The sequence below is a fragment of the Cyprinodon variegatus genome, unplaced genomic scaffold (assembly GCF_000732505.1).
Source record: "Cyprinodon variegatus isolate N-32 unplaced genomic scaffold, C_variegatus-1.0 Scaffold260, whole genome shotgun sequence".
NCBI classification, from domain to species: domain Eukaryota; kingdom Metazoa; phylum Chordata; class Actinopteri; order Cyprinodontiformes; family Cyprinodontidae; genus Cyprinodon; species Cyprinodon variegatus.
This window is the reverse complement of record NW_015150713.1, coordinates 302,976-319,720: the sequence shown is the minus strand read 5'-3', so window position 1 is coordinate 319,720 and position 16,745 is coordinate 302,976. Positions and strand designations below refer to the sequence as shown.

At 38.2% G+C, this 16,745-nt stretch overlaps 1 protein-coding gene across 3 annotated transcripts in view; it reads left to right on the top strand.

Moving 5' to 3' along the window:
• Nucleotides 1-16,745, top strand: part of LOC107089688 (rho guanine nucleotide exchange factor 28-like) — a 65,444-nt gene that overhangs the window by 30,678 nt on the left and 18,021 nt on the right. For all 3 annotated transcript variants that reach the window (XM_015382602.1, XM_015382600.1, XM_015382603.1), the window contains 10 exons: nucleotides 7,111-7,232; nucleotides 7,353-7,726; nucleotides 9,178-9,352; nucleotides 10,087-10,198; nucleotides 10,369-10,449; nucleotides 12,377-12,419; nucleotides 14,044-14,133; nucleotides 14,690-14,813; nucleotides 15,568-15,712; nucleotides 15,931-15,986. In XM_015382602.1, the coding sequence (XP_015238088.1) occupies nucleotides 7,111-7,232; nucleotides 7,353-7,726; nucleotides 9,178-9,352; nucleotides 10,087-10,198; nucleotides 10,369-10,449; nucleotides 12,377-12,419; nucleotides 14,044-14,133; nucleotides 14,690-14,813; nucleotides 15,568-15,712; nucleotides 15,931-15,986 (1,322 nt within the window). The remainder of the gene's footprint in view (nucleotides 1-7,110; nucleotides 7,233-7,352; nucleotides 7,727-9,177; nucleotides 9,353-10,086; nucleotides 10,199-10,368; nucleotides 10,450-12,376; nucleotides 12,420-14,043; nucleotides 14,134-14,689; nucleotides 14,814-15,567; nucleotides 15,713-15,930; nucleotides 15,987-16,745) is intronic.

Here is a 16,745-nt window from a genome sequence, read left to right as displayed (position 1 = left end):
TATTTTCATGACTTTAATAAACATGCGTCATACAACCTTAGTTTACTTTCATTGATTGGCTTTTTATTATTTTTTTTTCTCAGTTGGACGTTATCCAAAATTCCAAATTTGTCTGTTTTTCAGGCAAGGGAAGTGTATGGACCTTCTGTCAGTCAGCTGGTCAGCACTGCAATGTTAAACAACAAATGCAGCAATGCAGGTCTGCCATACCCTCTTTTCCGCATGGGTAGACAAAATGCACCTTCTCTGTAATTAACTTAATGTTTAGAAAGGCTGAGGAAGAAAAGTGTATTGGTTTGGATAAAATTATATTACTTGAGTAAGGTATTTCAATGGTTAACTTTCAAAACAGGGCCTGATCCAGCAAATAAAATATATTTATATATATATATATATATATATATATTTTTTTTTTTCTGTATCCTTTTTTTTGGAAAGTATGATTGGGAAGAAGGCAGACCCTTCGGCACACCAGATGAGAAATTGCTTTGTATATGATTTGATATACATGAATATATTTTAGTCATAGGAATATGATTTAACCATTACAAGAGTATTTTTGAACCAATATTTTTCATCAACGAGGATTATAAGTGAAATTGTATGATAGGACTCAGATCAATGAGAATTGAAAGAAATCCAGAAATTCAGCTGCAATGATTTTATTTGGCTTTGTCTCAGTACCATTGAGAACACAAAACTATGTAATTTTCATTAGGAAAAATTGTTATCTTATTGTTTTTTTTATGAATATTATACATTTACTATTTTCTGGTCTTAAAATGATAATAATCTAACAATAATAAGCTGATTTACCTCGTCAATTAGGATATCTGCCTGAATTGGCAGCCCGCAGTTGATTGTTTAACAGACATGCTGCTCATAGCTTGCTAACTATGTTTTAAAACAATATGAGAATGAATAAGGGAGATCCTCCTATTTTTCACACCAAGAAAATTTTTAAAAAATAACATTTTTATTCTTAAAAGAAAAGTGAAATTTGCAAAAGGTTTCTCTTTATTTGGCAGGGGAATAAGTTTTAACAACAGTGTTTTAAAAACACATTATACACATTATACAACTGAATGTGGTCTTTCTTTAAAAGCACTTCTGTTTTACAGTGTTTTGTTCACGTATGCTAAAGATGGCTGATTAAACAGCTGAGGACCCTCTTTACAGATATAGGCTTTACCATACACTGAGGAACAATAAAGTTAAAATTAGAACTGTTCCGATTACGCATTGTCGCTCTAAGGCCTCCTACACTGCAGTGGAGGCTTGCTCAGAGTTAGATAGCTGCATCGTTTCCAGTGATGTAACCTGATATCTGACAGCATGTTGGGGACTGCAGATGTTCGCTTGAAGGCTGATGAAGCACTTGGCATTTGGCACTCATCCTCTTCGGGCTCCACTGTTTCGTGGAAGCAAACTAAAAGTGGTGCTGTTGTGGTGCAATGTCAGAGAGGAGCTTGAACCTGTGTTTCTCTTTATCTATTTTACTTTTACTGGATGCATTTTCTTTAAGTGTCGGTTAGAATTAAAGTAGCTTAAATTCAGTTGTTTGTTACCAGAAAAAAAGTGTCTTACTCTGGCACTTGGCATGGGAAGCTTAACACAGTTGCCTAAAAAGTCCAAATTTAGACCTAAGTGGTTAAAAAGCTCATGACTTGTGTGTAGATGGTTGTTAAAAGGAGAGATAGACCCAGTTAAAGATCGTGTTACTGCCACAGCAGTGTCATGGCTTACCTCCAGTACTCTGTTCCTCAGCTTTCTTCATAAACTCTGCAGGATTATCTGTGTAGTCATGATGTCTACTGACATTTGTACTGTATATATCCTACAGTCCTTCTTCAGGGGACATTTAAATCTCACCTGGTATTCTACAGGTAGATGCACACTCTTCAGACTTTTTTAGTTGTGAGTTCACATGTGCAAAGCTGCAAGTTTGTTCCTTTACTGTGAGAAGTGATTGCTGCTCAATCTGGCTCTCTAGCTTGATCTGTTGATGCATTCAAATGTAAACATGACGGGTATGTGATGCTTGGACCTAGAGCTTCGACCACAGGTGTCATAACTCAGATCCATTTCTGTGGATAATGGTGAGCAATGTTTTAATGGTTAAAATATCCCTAATAACAGATTTGAAAATTTATACTTTGACATTTGTTATAAATCATTTTGACTTTGATTGTTATTTTATTCTCACCTGTCAAAGTGGCAGCTAGTTTAGCTGGTGGTTTAAAAAGAAGGTTACATCATCAGAAATGTTTAATCATTGTCTTTCTGATGTCAAAATAAATCACTCCAAATGTTTACAGTGTTTATAATAATATTGTTTATCTGACAGTTCTGGTCTGAGCATACATCTTTTAGTCAGAAACCTAAATTAAACCTTGAGAAAGTGTTTTTGTGTGAGAAAAAGTTCAATATCTTTCTCCCTGGGGTTTGCAGGAGTTGAAGGGTCACTCTCTGAATGTTTAACTGCCTGGTCTAGAAACCTGGCCATGACTGCTGTCTTTGTGTCTGCAGACTTACTATGCTCTATTTTTACTGTGCTGCCACTGCAGAGGATTAGCTCTCACACAGTGACTTACTCTGAATATCACAACAATCTCTGATATACTAATACAGATTTGAGTTGATTTTGATTTTTATAACAATGACTATTTTGGTTTAAACAATTCTTTCTATCATGAGTCATTTGAGCTGTTTATTTTAGGAGCAGATGTCTAAATGTCATTGTAAAATCAGGCTGACTTTGTTTTTTTATTTATAAAGCAGAATTAAATATTAAATAGTTGCAAGTTAAATAGGAATCCAGTAAATATTTTAAAATGCTAGACAGTACATTAAAAAGACATGTTAAAAGATACTTATGTTGTTTTCTTATTACATTCAAAGGTTTAACATGGGTCTGACATGGGCTTAACCCAGTCTGATTCAAAGTTTGAAACCCAGTTCGATGAGGCAAAGCTTTGTACTTTAAAAACTGTAGTAAAATGTTCACTAAGGATGCTTATATCATGATAACCTTAACCAAATCATTTTTAATTGATCATATTACATGTAGTTACTGATTAATGACTGCCTGCTTTTCCTGTGTGCGTGTAATACGGCACAGGGGCAACTGTCTGCACTCTGTTCTTGGGAAGTGGTGGCCTAGTGGTTATGGCATTGCACTTGATATCCAAAGACTCAGACTCTGGGTCCCTGAGCAAAGACCCTTAGCCCCACACTGCTCCCCGGGTGCGGCACAATGGCAGCCCACTGCTCCCCAAGGGGATGTGTTAAATGCAGAGAGTTGATTTTTTTCCTCTGTACTTTTGACAGTGTAATGACAATAAAAGCTGAAAAAATAAATTAATAAAAAACTTCCTTCTGGCAACTCTTAAAAATGGGAGACAAGAGAACATACTGTTAAAGTAATAGCAATGTATGTTGGTCCACCTAAATCAGTGGCTTTTTAAGCAATAAAGGCAGCAAGTTGATCTACCTTAAAGGAGAGGATGACAATGTGTAAAGGCAATCTGCAATCCAGTGGGCCCATTCTTCTTAGGTACCCATCTATCTGTCCGTCAGTATTCTTTCACTCCACTTGGGCCAGCACCTCCAGGGGAATCCCAAGGAGTTCCCAGGGTTCTCCTCCTGGTGGGACATACCTGGAACACCTCACCAGGGAGGCGTCTAGGAAGCCTCCTAACCAGATGCCCACTGGCAACATAACTTTTGGGCTCTGCTAGAACCCCCCCCCAAAAAATAGTAAGGTACTGCAAGAAAATGTGTTAAATACCTAAACTTACCCATATCTAGTGTAAAAGCAATAATGCAAACTGTGGGACAACTAGAAATGTGACAAAAAGCGTTTATGAGTTGGATGATAAAGAAATAGAAAGAAATCTGCAAAATCGACTGTTGACGAACTAAACAGAAGTCTTCAGGAAGCAACTGAAAAATACTACAATATAATGCTTTTTACATACCTTAAACTTTGGTGGCGATTGTTGTTAAGAGTTATACCTTCAATGAGAAAGAAATAAACATATGGAAACCTGTGCCCTCCCCTTAAGAGTCCTATGAACAAGCTTGTCTTGATAATAAAACCAGGTACTATTCAATCTTGCTAAGAGTATGAAGTCTGCTCCGTGTGTTATTTAACCGCTTAACTGATGTTTAACACAGATCTTGGTGCCTGACAATAATGTTCACTGCAGCAGTGTTTATGGGTCAGAGGTATGTGAGTAATTGAGTCCATGGCAGCCAGCTGTGGCTTTGGATCAGGCCCAGAACCTGAAATATTTAGCCCGTCTGTCAAGTTCATGACGTGGGTTTATATGAAACGGTATCTACTTTCAAACAGCAGTCTGACCCGTATTCTGGCCCCACCACCCCCTGTGAATTAAACTGTTGGACTCGTGCTAATCCTATGATACGTAATAAAGTGTGTGATGTGCTTTTGTGCAGATATTTCAGATGTGGGCTCACATTTCAAACAGAGCATAAAGTTGTTGTACCCAGAGAGGATTAAAAAACTAGATGTAACAGTTTGTTATCTGTTTGAAAGGTACTTCATGATTTTGGAGAATGAGTAATGATGTCGGGTAATCTCTGTATGCACTCTGCTGGTTCAACTGGAATTAATTCATTTAGATTTAATGTGGATGTGACAGGAATCATCTGGCGTCCTCATCAGTGTCTGCTTGACTCCCTGTTGCTTCTCAGATTTATTGGACCTGCCGCCCACAGGAAGCACAGCCAATTGTGGGTCTGATTTATTCTCTGTTACAGATGCTGAACCTCTCTTTTTCTGCTTGGCAGTGCTAGAAACGATGGATTTGTTTTAAAGAACACCACAGAGTTTTGGTTTTGAACAGTTGAAGAGATGTGGAGAATGGAGAAATGCCAAAAATATGCTTTCAGCACCCCCATCCTCGGTATAATTGGAGGCAAGGCTCAAGCATTATAAAATAAGTCAATCAACATTTACATAAGCCTATGAGCCTTTCTGCTATGAATTGTGTTGTAACTTATGTATAAGCTTCTGGTCTGATCAGGTTTTTTCTTAATGTTTCATAATTAATCAGCGTTTTAGAAAATATTTTGGAGGCCTGAAAATCATTACTGCAGATATTCACCCCCCCAAAAATGTATGATCAGGACCAAAAAAGAATCTAAAAATCAAAAATACTTTTACCTCAACTATTTTTCTTGTTGTTATATTGTTTTTAGTGTGTTTTGAAATGCAGAGGCTTGCTTCTTCCGTTTGGACTGTTTACATTTTTGCCTAAAAAAAAAAAATAATAATCGCAGAACGTGTAAAGGATAAGGGCTTAAGCTCTTCGGTCACTCAAACCTTAGACACAGGGTCAGGGACTTAAGTTTTGTTAGCAGCCTTCATGTCATGCCATGAAACCACCTACAGGAGCTTTTGCATATCCTTTGGTAAAAGGCTTCTTTCAATTAATCAGTCAGACTCTGGGCATCAATGTCTTATAATAATCTATTCATGTTAACTTTCATGATTTCAGGGATATTTTTCATAATGGAGAAAAATACATTGCATAATTTCAGACAAAAATAAACTTAGCATACCATCATCCTTTTCTCTTGCCAATAGACTGCTTTCACTGCAATTATGAATCTAAAAAGAAAATATTTCATTCAGAAAATAGAGTTTCTGACTCATTCATTAACGATTAATATGAAGGCATATTCTGGAAAATACAAAATTAGTTTTATATCTATTCGGACATCTTTATTAAGACGTGATAAATCATTACTTAATACTTTTCTTTTGACATGAATGTATACTTATGTTTCTGATATTGTATAGAGAGCTCCTTAGTAACATTCAAATAACTCCCAGCAGTTTATAGTTGTCTTAATATGTTCTATGGTGGTTCTAAGATACCTACATGACAATGTTAAGTTTTCAGGTTCAACATCATGCCATGTCCTTCATTTTATTACTCAGGTGTCCGCTTCTTTTCACTTCACAACTTTGTACACATATGCATTGATGTAGCACAAGAGATTTCAGTAAAATCCACTAAAGTTTGGCAATGCAGTGTGCCACAAAATACTGGTAAAGGGTAAGAGGTATGAAAACATTTGAAAGACAACACATTTTAACTATGATATATTCTACTCAAAAAAGAAAACATAATTTAAACATAGAAAAATAATCTAATCTGTTGTATCTGATGATGCAAATTTCCAATGTATCATCATTTAAGAATACAGAATATTTCTGTTTACTGCTACAAAAGGTAAAGTTACATGTGGTCATCAACACAACAAACTTAAATTGATATAATGAGTGGCACTTTGAGGCAGTTGAGCAAAGACTGGGGAAATTATATTGACTAAAATCAGACAGTAAACAATGTAGTTTGTTGTAAAGAAACATGAAAATTTCCTGGAACCTAAGTTCAAATTTAATACAGGCCTCGGCTTTGAGATTGAAAATACTTTTTTAATCATTCACATGATTTTTTACCAGCACTTTGAGCCTGACTAAGTCTTTAAAATGGTGATTATCAGTTGTCAAAGTTTGCTCAGCATTTATATAGACCTTAAAGTGTCTGCTTTGTTCAGATACTTTGCTATCAATGTCCCCTCAGAGGATCATTGCTGAACCTGCTGCCTCTTTACTCAAATGTATATGCTACATTGTTTGCTGAAATGTAAAAAGAAGCTGTGTTGTGGAGAAGGTGTGCTTTGTGTCGAGCAACATGCCCAAGGGAGAGCTGTGTGTGTTTTGCCCCCCCTTCATCAGCACAACCAGGCTGCAGCTCACAGTGCCTCCTCTGTGCTGAAAGGGCTTCTCTCAATGCCACTGTGTGTTTACCAGGAGTTATTTCCACTCAGTCACTGTATCAAAAAGCAGGGCGGGGAAAAAATATGCCTACAGATTTCCATCCATAGGAACTTCATGGAAGTTCAGACACTCTCACACACACTCAAGAAGAGAGGGAAAGAGAGAGAGTCTGGGTACTGAACAATGACATGCAACTGCCCAGGATGTCGATGTCACTTCCCGTGTTTGTGAGCAGTCATTTGGTGTTGCTCTGGAAACCAAATGTAATATTGAAAAATCCCCTGTCTCGGCAGAGAAAAGCCAGTCCATAAGGGAGAGCCAGGCCTCGTCCCCAACTCGGGCAGCAGCTGCCAGACTCTCAGCAATGATACATGGCAAAGACCAAGTCTACGCCAACGCCATGTTGGTGGACAAGGTGAGCCGGAGTCACTTTTTTGTTTTTTGGTCTTTAATTGAGTTAATGGTTATTTTATCTTTGCAATCCAAACAGGAAAAAAAAGTCTCTTTCTGATGTTTTTTCCTTTTTCTGTGTTAGGTTGAAGGAGCTGACATTAAGTATCGGTCTCCAGGGGATGAGGAGCAGGTCAGCCCTTCATCCTGCTGGGACTCCCTCTCTCCCACTCTCGTTGAATCGGTAAACTGCTCCCAGAACCGTTCCCAGTCATCATCCCATCGCGGGCTGAGGGGAAGTCAGGGCCCAGGCCAGGACAATGGCAGGGAGGCATACTCTTGTGCTTCTCCCCCTTATCCCTTTGCCTCCTCCTCCCCTTCCTTTCCTTCCTCACCCTTAGCTTCCGCAATTCGTTTGTTTGAGGGAGCACAGAGACGTCATCCACAGATGGGTCCTTCAGACTCCCCAGCTTCAGAACACAGAGAGTTCAGCTTGACAGATGCAGGCCGAGGCCTGAGGTATGATGCGGTTTCTGATGCAGGTTTCTATAATATGTAATGTGGCTGCTTTAAGTACATGAGGGCACTACGAAGACAGCTAAGTAAAGGTTTTCTGCTTTATCTAAATATTTTTGGTAATTTTCCTGCTGCCTCTGAACTTAGTGGAAAGGAAAGACAAATTTAGACGTTGAGACACATCTCAGGTGTTTTGTGAGTTTTCTTATTGAGTATATGGTATTTTCTGATTTTCATCAACCCTGTGTTATCCTTTGTTTTTATTTTTTTCTTTGCATCCAGTTGTATTTTAAAGTGATCTAGCTTAATAATTATCTCCCATTCTTAAGGTCATTTAAGTTTTTAGACTCTGGCTGCCTTTCTACTCTCTTTTTTTTAATCCAGTCCTCAAATCTAACCAAGACTGCACGCTGTTCAGTTAATGCCTGAAAATCTTCAGTACAAATTACCAAGTTGAACAACAAAGTGTCCAGCCAAAGAAAACTTTTTCCTATCCCAGAAAAAAAATCTGAATTTCTAAAAGTTGTGTTTAGTTTCATTAGAAGAACAGAAATCAAAATAAAGACTTTGACTTAGAAAGACTTTATTTGTCATATGTAAACACAAGTGTATACTAAAAGAAATTTCGTTCAGTACAGCTCTCAAGACATTTTTGTTTTTTAAAGTGCACCCTTGATAAAGGTAAGCTGCAGTGATAATGTAAAAATACAAGTTAGTTATGGTTCCAACATTCAGGGTTTTATCTTTTTTAAGCCTTACAAAGGACCTGAGAAATGCACCCTTTGAAGATCTAGAAGATTATCTCGAAGATCTAGAAGACAAAAGAAACTAGAGCTGTATCAGTCTTAATGTGAAACATTTAGTTCTTTAAAAACATAAGTTTTGTGTTTGTACAATAAAAGATGAAAATTATTCTATTTTGTACAAATATGAAAAGAATACTAGGACAATAAAAATTTCTCTGTATATTGTGATGCAACTCTATTATCCTTTTCCTGAATGGCAGTTCTAAACTTTTGTTAAAATCACCTTGATTGGGCCAGACTATCAATTTATCTTCTTAAAACTATCATTATTTTTTTATAAATTCAGTTCAGGAATTAAGAAAAAATTCAGTATTCTGGATGGGAGATTATTAAAGCATACATTAGAATTAAAAATGTGTTTTAATCATGAAAAAAATGCCCACTGAAAATGTGATGCTAAAGAGAAGTTGGACTTCAGCAGGATAGGCAAACCAAACACGTCCATCTAGACCTAGAAGCACACCTCCAAGCAAGAACGAACTACAATAGCTTTAATGCTGTTTAGTTGGAGAACACTGGCATAAAACCTGGTGTTTGTCTGTGAGATGACAGTGGATGTAAAAGCCATAAAAAAAGTTATTTACAATCAGGATGATAATACCTCTGCCATTTGTGAATGTGCTTTTTTTTCTTTCTCTTTGTAATTAGCCCTGGTCTGGAGTGTGACAGTGAAGAAGATGACATACTTGGACATTCCTACTCTTGTTCATCTTCAAAACAGCGGTCCATCCTGCAGTCCAGCTCTGGAGAGGAAAGGGACTCTTTTGACACTTCACCTGACTTTAACCGCTCACACTCGGAAACCGCAAAGAAATCCAACACGGTAAATCTCAAGTCATCTGTTGCAGATCAGAGGAAGGGAAAGATTAATAAAAAACAAAAAATAGTTTCTGAATGATAAACACCTTTGAGCAAGTGTCATTATATCCATCCATCCATCTTCTTTTATTCCGTCAGGGTCGAGGTGGGGCCGGTGCCTACCTCTGGCAGTTTATGGGCAAAAGGCGGGGTACACCCTGGACTGGTTGCTAGTCTGTCACAGAGCAACACAGAGACACACAACCATGCACTCACACGCTCACACCTAAGGACAATTTAGAGATACCAATTGACTTAACAGTCATGTTTTTGGACTGTGGGAGAAGGTAACCTGAGAGAACCCATGCATGCACAGTGGCAACATGCAAACTCCATGCAGAAAGACATGGAGTTCGCTGCCCGCTACACCAATGTGCAGCCGTGTCACTAATATTCATGTCAAATTCATTCAAAGGAAAGATGACAGAATAAAAAAAAAAAAAAAAGTTTCAGATTTAAATCCCATTCATCCCACAAAAAAACCCTCCATTTCAAGTTTTCCAGCAGACACACCGTAGCTTACATACAGACATCAGTAGATAAGCCCACATTGTCAACAGCTCAATAATAAGGACAAAAGGTCAGAGAAGAGTTGGTTTACTGGGCAGGATTTGCTGTCTTCCAATGTTCCCTGCTCGCAGATTGAACTTGTTAGCTTCTCCCATCTGATATGTTAATCTGGTTTATTCTCTTACCCAGAATTCAGAGGAGGCTGAGGTTCGCCTGCGCTCATACTCATACTCTTCCCCTAAAGCGAGGCCATCACGGCCGCTGCTAAACCGAGACTCAGCTGTCACCGATTTGGAAGAAGGTGGGTGAACTTTGAGCACTTTGTCCTGCGTTCCCTCCTTTTAAGTAATCAGCCAGCTGAACTCACACATGTGCCCAGACATTTTGTGTGTTGGTATAGCACTTCTGATGGTGCAAGATTGTAAATGAATGTGACACCTTAGCAATAAGTTCCTGCTTTATTCCATGTAGATGGCACTTTCAGCAGTGGAGGTCGCTCACTACTTCAAGCTTTATCTCTCTCTAAATCACTCTCACGTCTCAACCAAGTTAGTAAGTATAAGGGTTCAGGTTACAGCTTATAGACACGAAGCTGGTTTGTTGGTGAAACTATTTTACTATTTCTTGACAATTTCATGGGGCTGATTTGTGAAGAGCTGCTCAATTAGAGGGGAAATTTGTAGTCTTAAAACTTAAGATTTATTTTTAAAAGAATCGGAAAGCTTGAACAAAAATAATCTGCCTGTTTTTTTTTGGTAAATATCATTGCTGTAGTTTCCCATTGTTGCCCTAATTGTGCAGTTCTATATCTGTGGTGAGGTTTAATTCTTGGTGGTAAGCACGAGACCACTGCCTCTCTCTAAATAACATATTTTCAGATGTCCAGTAATCAAAAGCAGACCTTTTCCCAATCCTCAGTTTTTCTCTTTGATGAATCAAAAAATAATAGTTTTCTAAAAGCTAATTCATGAAAATGTAATGTCTCACAAAAGAAAGGGAATTTGGAATAATACTTAGCTCCTGGTCATCATCTAATAGATGGAGGAAATGTTTCTGGTCTGAGGCTTCTGTTATCCTTCCCTTTGGTCACATTTTGTTTTCCTCTTGGCTTTTCATTTTTCCATCTTTGCTGTCATCTGGTTTTTCATGGAAAAAAGGTTGTGTTTGTTCTCGCTCTGTTGGGGTTTACTGGATCTTGGCTTTTTCATGCGATTCTTGATTTTGCCTCAAACTGAATAATAATGGTGGCTGTAGGCAGTTTGTAATTCTGTCAGCTAATCTTTCTGTTATCATACAGCATCTAATGCAGTGCAACAAAAAAAGCTGTTGCTTGCTTGCCAATTTCTGCTACTTCTCCTATTTGTCACTTCTAAATGTTTAAAATCATCAAACAGGTTTTAACATCAGATAAAGATAAACTGAGCTGCTTAAAAAAAAATCAAAATTTTCTTTTAATTGGGAAAATAAATCTCCTAATGTACAACAAATGATGTAAGAGACTGACTGGCTTGTTAAAAAATTATAAACCAGACATTTTTTGGTTCAGTTTGACAATTCACATCTAGGCCTGATTACTCAACAATTTGTAGAATCAGGAAATCAATTGAAGGTAACCCGTCTGACTGCTTGAAGTGGGAGGAAAAAATCTTAAAAAGCAACACATCCTCTCCTGGTCCACACACGAGAAACAAAGTCACCAAAACCTTAAAATAAAGCATTTTTTTTTTAACTATAGGACTGAAGTGATACCACAGCTATTATCCCAAAATGGAATAAAAAAAACATCAATGAACCTTTGCTGCACTTATGGGTCTACTAAAATTACTCGATGAGTGTTTTACATTTGCAGGAGGTCTCAAAAAATATCTGCAGGCTTAACTTGCCTCAGTTAGAGGGTATTAATGATTAAACAATAAGAAAATGATTGGGAAACAAAACAGGCGTAGTTCTTAGGACTTCCTGATGATTCCAACAAGTTAAAGCTGGTATAAAACCCATGATTTTAGTAAACAAACACCATGCCAAAAACCAAAACATAACGGTTGCATGGTGCTCTGAGGTTGCTTTGCTGCTTCGTGACCTGAACAAGTATTCATTAGTAATGGAAACATAAAATTTCGGTTGGTTTAGTTCTATAATGTTTTAAAAAACAAAATAAATGTTATTGAAAGGCCTTGTTAAAGTCTGGAGTTGCTGTGTGATGCTTGAAACCCTTCTAATAGCAAAATGTGAACATTTTTCAGACTAGTGGGACAATATTTCTCGACTATAAAGGGAAACTTTTAGCCAGTTTTTCACTTCACAAGATCATCATTTGAAAACATTTTGTTTGATGATATTAAGCATTAAGTGTGACAAATAACAAACAAAAAAACATGATACCTCTGTAGGGGGGCAAAAGTTCCTCATGGCTCTGCATTATCAAACTCATTAACTATTATTTCCAACCCTTTTTTTCTTTTTTTCCTGCTTTTCACAGAACAGAGAGCCTTCAACCTGACTGAAACAGCGAAAGAAAAGAGGTAAAGCCAGCAAGCTACTTCCTGACCTCATATATCAGGTCTCCTGAACGCCTCTCACTCAGACCCATGCCCCTTTTTTTAGTCATCATCAGTGGACAGCAGCTAGTGATTGGTTTACATGGAGCACACATCTATACGTGTGTGGGTGTGTGTGTGAGGGGGGGTTTGTCTCTCTTAGGGTATTCTCTGATTGCAACCTCAAAATAACTTGTGTAAACACCAAAACCATGGGCTTTCTTGGATGTCAGACTTCAGAAACATCAGGACCACATCAGTGGTGCTGAATTGATTGTGTGCATACTGTAGTGTTTATGTTGGATGTAGATTTAAAAAGAAGAAGAAAGACCTGCTTTCAAATCTTTCCATCCATGTAACACAATTCAGTCATACGTCACTTAACATTTCAATCTTACTGACTTTTTCATCATGTGCTAATATATTTATTTGATAAGAATCATGCATTGCTTTAACACAGATTTTTTTGTAGGACATATTATTGTCAATAAAGAAACAATTGGAAACAGAGATATGCTTGAATGAATAGACTAAGTATCCATTTGTGTGAAAATCTTTAGTGTCATTCAGAGTGCAGAACTGGTGAAAGAAAGCAGACCCTCTTTTATGCTCTGATGCATCAGGTTGTATTAAAAATGAAGCTGGTTCTAAGAGGATATAAAGCTGTTGCTTAAGACCTACAAGCGCAGAACACATCACAAAGTTTATTGAACAAATATGAGACAAAAAAAAAACAAAACCTTCAGAACAAAACTACCGGTAGATACACAGTTTATGCTTCTCTTGGCTTTAAAAGGGAATCTGGATATCAGGAGATGATGAAGAACTGCAGTTTATTAACTGATCACTTTCAGTGTGACTGTTTCTGTAAAATTTAAGGTAGGGAACATACAGGTATAATTATTATGATACCACTGTGAAAAGAAATCATCAATGACCTAAGAGAAACAATGCTTTTCACCCATCAGTCTGTACAGGAACAGAAAAAAAGATCTAAGACAAATCCAACCTCCATCTAACCTTTGAAGCTGAAGCATTCTTAAATAATAAATAGATCTGGTAGGCTTCTGTTAGCACACAACAGGTTGAAGTTCAGGACAGAAGGCCTAGTTTCTGTCACATCCCTTTGCAGTTACGCTGTCAATTACAAACTCCTTTCACTTCATAAAGTCTTCAAAATATTAAAACCCAATTAAATATTCTAAAGCCTGGCCAAGGACAGGAATGTTATAATTCACTAAAGAATTGAATCAGGAGTCAGTAAAGATGACTAAGAGTGAGAGGTGCATTGGCATGAATACCAGCAAATATTTGCACATAACTGGATCTTTTCAGAACTTTACAGAATGTTCCAAAGAAGATACTGTTGGATTTATCCAGATCCTAGCTTATGAAAGCATGAATAAAAGAGCCAGCCTCAAGATCGGATGGAGATGGAGAAGTGTTGATTGTGAAAGAAGGCAAATTTTGTGCTGTGTGGCGTCAAAGAAATGCTGGACTAAAATCCTGTCAAGCAAGCAGAAATATTACAAAAGATTCATGTTCCATTTTGATAATCTTCCTAAGAAGATATGAAGCGACCTGTCTGAGGTGTTTTATATCCACACAGGGCTCTGGGTTTCCGTAAGCGGGCCCAGTCAGCAGAGGAAGAGGGCACGACGTCACTCCAACATCTCACCCTTACAGAGTTTCTCAAAGAGTATGTCTCCTTAAAAAATTGGCCGCACAGATGTGCACGTGTGGTGTAGCTCAATCTGTCCCAGCTGGAGCCTCATTCTCCAGCTCATCTTTAGCCACACAGATATTTTGGCTATGCAGGAATGTGCATTAGGTCAGTCTAATATAGATGAAAAAAAAATAGTCTTCATTGCATGTTTCTTTTCTTGTCACTCCATTATTGCTTCTTTTAACCTGGGAGGCCTAATGTAACCAGACTCTGCTGATGTAAATCGATGATAAATTAATAATTGTGTTTCGCCAAGGTGGGTCTATAAATAGCAACCTCTGGAGTCCACAGCCACTCACAAGCATGCCAAGCATGTTATTAAGAGTAATAACCTGTAGATTAGGGCTCCTGGAAGACAGTCTGGACATTCTTTCATTTCAGCATGCTGCTTATCCTCCTTTATTAGTCAACTTTTCCAATCTGGTAAACTACTAAAATCCCTCCGATTTTAAAGAAATGCATGTTGTATGTTAGAACTAAAGTCATGCTAAAAAGCACGTGAGAGTGATTTCCTTTTCATCATACTTAGGATCGAGGATGAGGAGTGGGATAAATACATAATTCCTTCTAAGGTCGAGTCGGAGAAGTACAAAGTGAGCCGGACTTTCAGTTTCCTAAAGAGCAGGATGTCCAGCACTCGAAGCAAAACCAAGGTGAGCTGATGGTGAGGGACGATGTACCAAAGGGGGAAAAAATCCTGTTGGCTAAGCCTATGCCTGCTTGTATATAAAATGTGACAAACAAATCCCTCCAGTTGACCTCTGTAATTAAAAAGTCAGAGCTGAAACCCCTCTCGAGTTGTCCATTAAAGGTTTTAACACAGAATTCCTGCACTGGGGGGCCTATTGTCTGTTAGCTGTTCCTTTATTTGGCGAGGGAGAAGTTTCCTCTCTTCAGGACGTAGTGAAAATATCCCCTTATATAACATGTAGAACCCCCCCTCCCCCTCACGTTTTTCTTCAAAAAGCTTGAAAAACCAAAACACATCCTGCTTCACTCTCATAATCCCATGAACACATGTTTGTATGTGCTTGAAGGCATGTTTCCCTCACACAATACACTTGGACGGCAAAAAAAACAAACACACGCTCTCAGACTTCCTTGCAAAGTCTGGGAAGAAAATAAATATGGCCCTATCACACACATACAGAGAGAAATCCTCCTAATGCCCCCCAAGGATAAAGCACTATAACAGCAGCTGTCCCCATAGACCTCAGCAAGGTAAACAGAAAAACCCGCTCATGTGCCCCTTTATCTCAAATAGCTTCACTCAGCAGGTGTTTTGCACCAAACTGAGGGTGATTATGTGCTATATCTTTGGTGGTTTACAGAGCAATGTTGCTTTAAGTATAGTAAATGTCAGAAAAACAAGTAAAGTCTAATTATTTATGACCTCTTTTGTTTCAGGTAAAAGGCAAAGAGACGAAGGAGGGGAAAGAGAAGTCAGGAGCATCTAATGGGCACCAGTTCATTTCCGTGTCTCCTCCTGCTCCTTCTCTCTGTGTGGCCTGTGATAAGCCTGTTTCTGGGAAAGATTTGTTGCAGTGTTCCAGTGAGTATATAATGTCAGAACTAGTGTTGGAAAATGTCCTGTTGTGGTTGGAACATATGAAGTTTGTTTGAGTTTCTCTGTGCACGCTGCCACAGTGTTTTACCTAGAAGACGTACGTTTTGTGAAATGAGAGGGATGTCGCTGTCACCAGTAAAAAGAATTCAGATTATCAGTTAACTTATAAAATGAACATGGATTTTCTCTGTGTTTTTCTCCAGACTGCTCTCTGAATGTCCATAAAACCTGTCGAGAATCAGTTGCAGTTTGTGGAAAGGTAATAACTCATGATTTCTTTGATGTTAAGGCTTTTTTTATGTTATGTTGTATGTTAGAAAAAGCGATTGTCCTGTTTTTCTTTCATTGGTCTGTTAAAGGTATTGTGGAGGATTTTTGCACATTTTTCAAAAGACCCACCCTCTCCACTTAAAAAAAAAAATGCTTTGCACAACCCTGTACCCATTCCCGAGAGGGAACGCCTATTAAACGCGTCCGAGAGCATGCACGAGCCCATTTCTCCTTGTACATTCTCTGTTTAAAAGTTGATGTTCTCATAGCTCATACAAGCTTTCTGTGTCCGAATGTTCACCCAAACCCCTAACCCCGCAATCACTATATAAAGCAGGGGACTATATAGTAGCCTGACGTAGTCCTACTCAATTTTAGTCAGATTATGAGTCTGATACTGCTCCATAGAGCTGTGATTATGGGGCGTGTTTTGAACGAACAAGGAAAAAAAATGCCTCTGCACTCAATTGGATAGACCTACAACCAATAAGAGCAACGGAGTGCGTGACGTATGTTAAGCGACGCACAGTTGTTGTCAACAAAAATTAAAGCGTGCAGTTGCACGCCTATAATAAGAAGATGAGCCTTGATCGCGTTTCTCTGTTCCTCTTTTAAAATTAATTTGCTGTCGATATCTTCTAGAACAGACCTAATAGCAGAATCTACACACCTCAGCTCTGCAGCGGCAGCCATTGTTGTCGTCGCCCATGCACGCTTTGGTCACGTGGTTGGTCACGTTACTGTTGAT